The 3,337-nt window shown below is 42.1% G+C and overlaps 1 protein-coding gene across 1 annotated transcript; it reads right to left on the bottom strand.

Annotated features, from left to right (window-relative positions):
* Nucleotides 1-987: 987 nt before the first annotated feature.
* On the bottom strand, nucleotides 988-2,470 carry LOC308096144 (uncharacterized protein). Its single transcript, XM_080443447.1, has 4 exons — nucleotides 2,349-2,470; nucleotides 2,028-2,077; nucleotides 1,483-1,593; nucleotides 988-1,388 (listed from the first exon to the last, which is right to left on the bottom strand). The coding sequence occupies exons 1-4, from the start codon at nucleotides 2,410-2,412 to the stop codon at nucleotides 1,185-1,187; spliced, it is 429 nt and encodes a 142-aa protein (XP_080299573.1). The 5' UTR covers nucleotides 2,413-2,470; the 3' UTR covers nucleotides 988-1,184.
* Between the last annotated feature and the right edge of the window lie 867 nt (nucleotides 2,471-3,337).

Here is a 3,337-nt window from a genome sequence, read left to right as displayed (position 1 = left end):
CCAAAAAAAGGACAAGGAACACAGCATAGTGGGTATTCATATTTTAATGTATGTGTGATCTTGTACAGATAATCTCAAGTGTCAATCTCTATCTGTTGAGAGGTAAATGAGCACCTCCTTCACTTCCTTAAACGATTTCCTTAAATACTTGCTTCATAATAAAGCCCAACTACTACTGTACTCGCACATTGATTTCTTAATGAACAGCTCTGTTGCCCTATTTTGAGATGACCACAACCTTACAACAGGCAAACACACACACACACACACACACACACACACACACACACACACACACGCACACGCACACGCACACGCACACGCACACGCACACGCACACGCACACACACACACACACACACTTGTTCTTTCTTCTGGCAGTCCATCAGTGTCGAAAATGACCTAGCTTCTTTGTGCTGTGATGAGTTTTTCAGTGGTTCATCTTTTTTTCGTCTTCGCTGACTATGATGCCACTGTATTGATTGCGAAGCCCGATTCTGGAACCACATTAATTTCCTGCCACAGTTACGTAGGACGTGTGAGGCCTGGATCAGGAGGCTGATGGTACTGGATCAGCAAGGAGGTGTCTTTGCTGGTGCCGCACCATCCTTTGTTGAATGGTGCGGCCATCGCACCATCCTTCTCCTCGAGGTGTGTGACCCCATCGTGGCATAAAGCAGTGGTCCCCAAACTGGGGGTTGGGACCCCCAGGGGGTTAAGACCTTTTTAATACCAAATTGGCCAAATTGTCAAATATTACATAAGAAAGAGGCAAACATTCTCAACAACATCACTGTTGCATTCAACAACATCACTGTTGCAAATAAATTACAATAAAAGTTACAGATAAGAAACCAAGACCAATTTAAAACTAATTTCTAAAAACAATGACATATTGTGGTGACCTGTTTGGTCAGCAGGGTTCTAAAATGACTCAAGGGTACTAGAGTGGTTATATCTCAATGTGTCCAGCAGGGCATTCCATGTGGTAGGGCCACAGAAGCTAAATGCAGATTTACTACGTTCAGACAGAGTGGACCATGGTCACGTTGAGTGTGAGGCAACTACTTGATCGGGTATGATCCAGAGGCTCGTTCCAAAAATTATGAGATGTAACTAGGGCAATCTTCAAGTATGGTGCCCTCTGTTGAAAAGGTGTCTGTGAATTAAGGGGATATCTCTGGTTACAGAGGCACTGAAGTGTCTTTGGACTGGGTTCCACCTCCTGTACCAGAGGGAAGCTGTGCCAAAGAGTAGAAATCTTCATGTTCATCAGCATAACCGACTGTAGCTGTGTTGATGGACTCTGCATTAGGAGGGTCTGTGAGGGCATTTGTCTCTCCCAAAGAAAACACTTCAGAGTTGATGATCCGTGATTCATTTACCGGCTAAGAGTGGAGGTAAAAAAGAAGGTTCAATGAGTGTCATAACAAACAAAGTACAAATGTTTCTCAACAGATGAACTGGTTTAAAGTTGCTTACATGAATGTTGGTGGTTGGACTGGTGGATGAGACGCAGGAGTAGACGGTACAGACATTCACAGGAGTTAAGTTCGACTGTCTATTATCTTCTCTGATCTCCTCATACACAGCCTTGGAGAAGAGGAAATAATGAGTTTACATTCATTCGACTTGATCATAGCATTTTTCCTCAATTTATGATACAGTACATTTCTTTGAACGACGGTCCATGCTCTCAATCCAATTAACACAGCCATCTGAACCTTGATATTTAGAAGAACTCAATGTACATTTTCATTACCTTCACACATGCACAAAACTGTTAAGCAAAATTATTGTGTTTCAAAGGCTGTGTTCTGTTCACTGTTTTGAGAGCATGCGCCTAGTTTGGAGTAATTATGTCAAAGCTATTGAGAAAAATGTATTTGTTATGGCTTCCCTTTTTTCCCTTTAGTTTAACTAATATAGTGATAGTCTAGTTTAGCTTTACATACATTAGCTTAGTTTAAAATAATATCACTTTGCTACACACAGTTTCAGAGACCTCCACAAATACCTAAACTCACCTCATTCACAACAGCAATAGTTGTTGTATCCACAGGAATGTTGGAATGTTCTGGAAAACAAACAGTGTTGTAACAATGTGTGTGTGTGTGTGTGTGTGTGTGTGTGTGTGTGTGTGTGTGTGTGTGTGTGTGTGTGTGTGTGTGTGTGTGTCGTGTGCGCGCGTGCGTGCGTGTTTGTGTGTGTGTGTGTGTGTGTGTGTGTGTGTGTGTGTGTGTGTGTGTGTGTGTGTGTGTGTGTGTGTGTGTGTGTGTGTGTGTGCATGCAGTACATCTGTGTCTTTGTGCAGTGTGTGTATGTGCGTGTGTGTGTCTCAAGTGTACCTGGTGGGGTGCAAGTCCTTTTCCTGCAAAAGATCAATGTTGCCATTCCTAATAAGGAGACCATGACAACCAACCCCACAACCACAAACACTATGGTACCTACTTTGAGAAACAAATGATTCAAAGTTAGGTTTTGAGGAAGTGAATAACTATAGTAACTACACTGAAATGTAATCAGCACCTGAAACAGCAGTTTTAGAACTATGCAGTGAGATTAAATGGAAGCACTGAATGGCAGACATGCACACACGCGCGCACACACACACACACACACACACACACACACACACACACACACACACACACACACACACACACACACACACACACACACACGCACGCACGCACGCACGTACGCACGCACGCACGCACGCACGCACGCACGCACGCACGCACGCACGCACGCACGCACGCACTGATGACCATGTTTACAATTAACATGATTTAAGTCACTTATATTTCCTACTCATGGGGATCTGTTTTGATTTCTAGTTTTTTAATCCTATCCATGTCCCTTGCTGATAAATCTGGTCTTCATATGGATAAAGACAAAAGGGAAACATCCCACCCCAGCCATGTGAATGCATATAATTAAGTCATGTCAACAGTGTCAGTAGAGTAAACAGTGCTTTTTCCACAAGCACTTTACCCTTCATTAAAAAGCTACAAAACGATTTCTTATCTAAATTGGAGGATAATATCTAAATCCTTATGTATAGATAACACTAACCCTAACTTGATTAATAGGATTTTGAAATAAAAACACTTTCGATAATTAAAATATGCATTTTAAGCATAACACATTTTGATCATAACATTTGTGTAACTCATACCTGATGAAGTATTTTCAGATGATTTATGTCTAAGGGACTCTGGGTAGGATGTGGAGATGGGAAAGAATGTTCGAGAAACAGAAACTGGCTCTGTTGAAGAGCCGTCAGTCATTATTCGTCCAGAAGAGGTCACTTTCACAGAAGAGACAGTCGTTG

Source organism: Gymnoscopelus braueri (genome assembly GCF_963280865.1).
Source record: "Gymnoscopelus braueri genome assembly, chromosome: 12".
NCBI lineage: Eukaryota > Metazoa > Chordata > Actinopteri > Myctophiformes > Myctophidae > Gymnoscopelus > Gymnoscopelus braueri.
The sequence above is the reverse complement of the archived record's forward strand: the minus strand, read 5'-3'. Positions and strand labels throughout refer to the sequence as shown.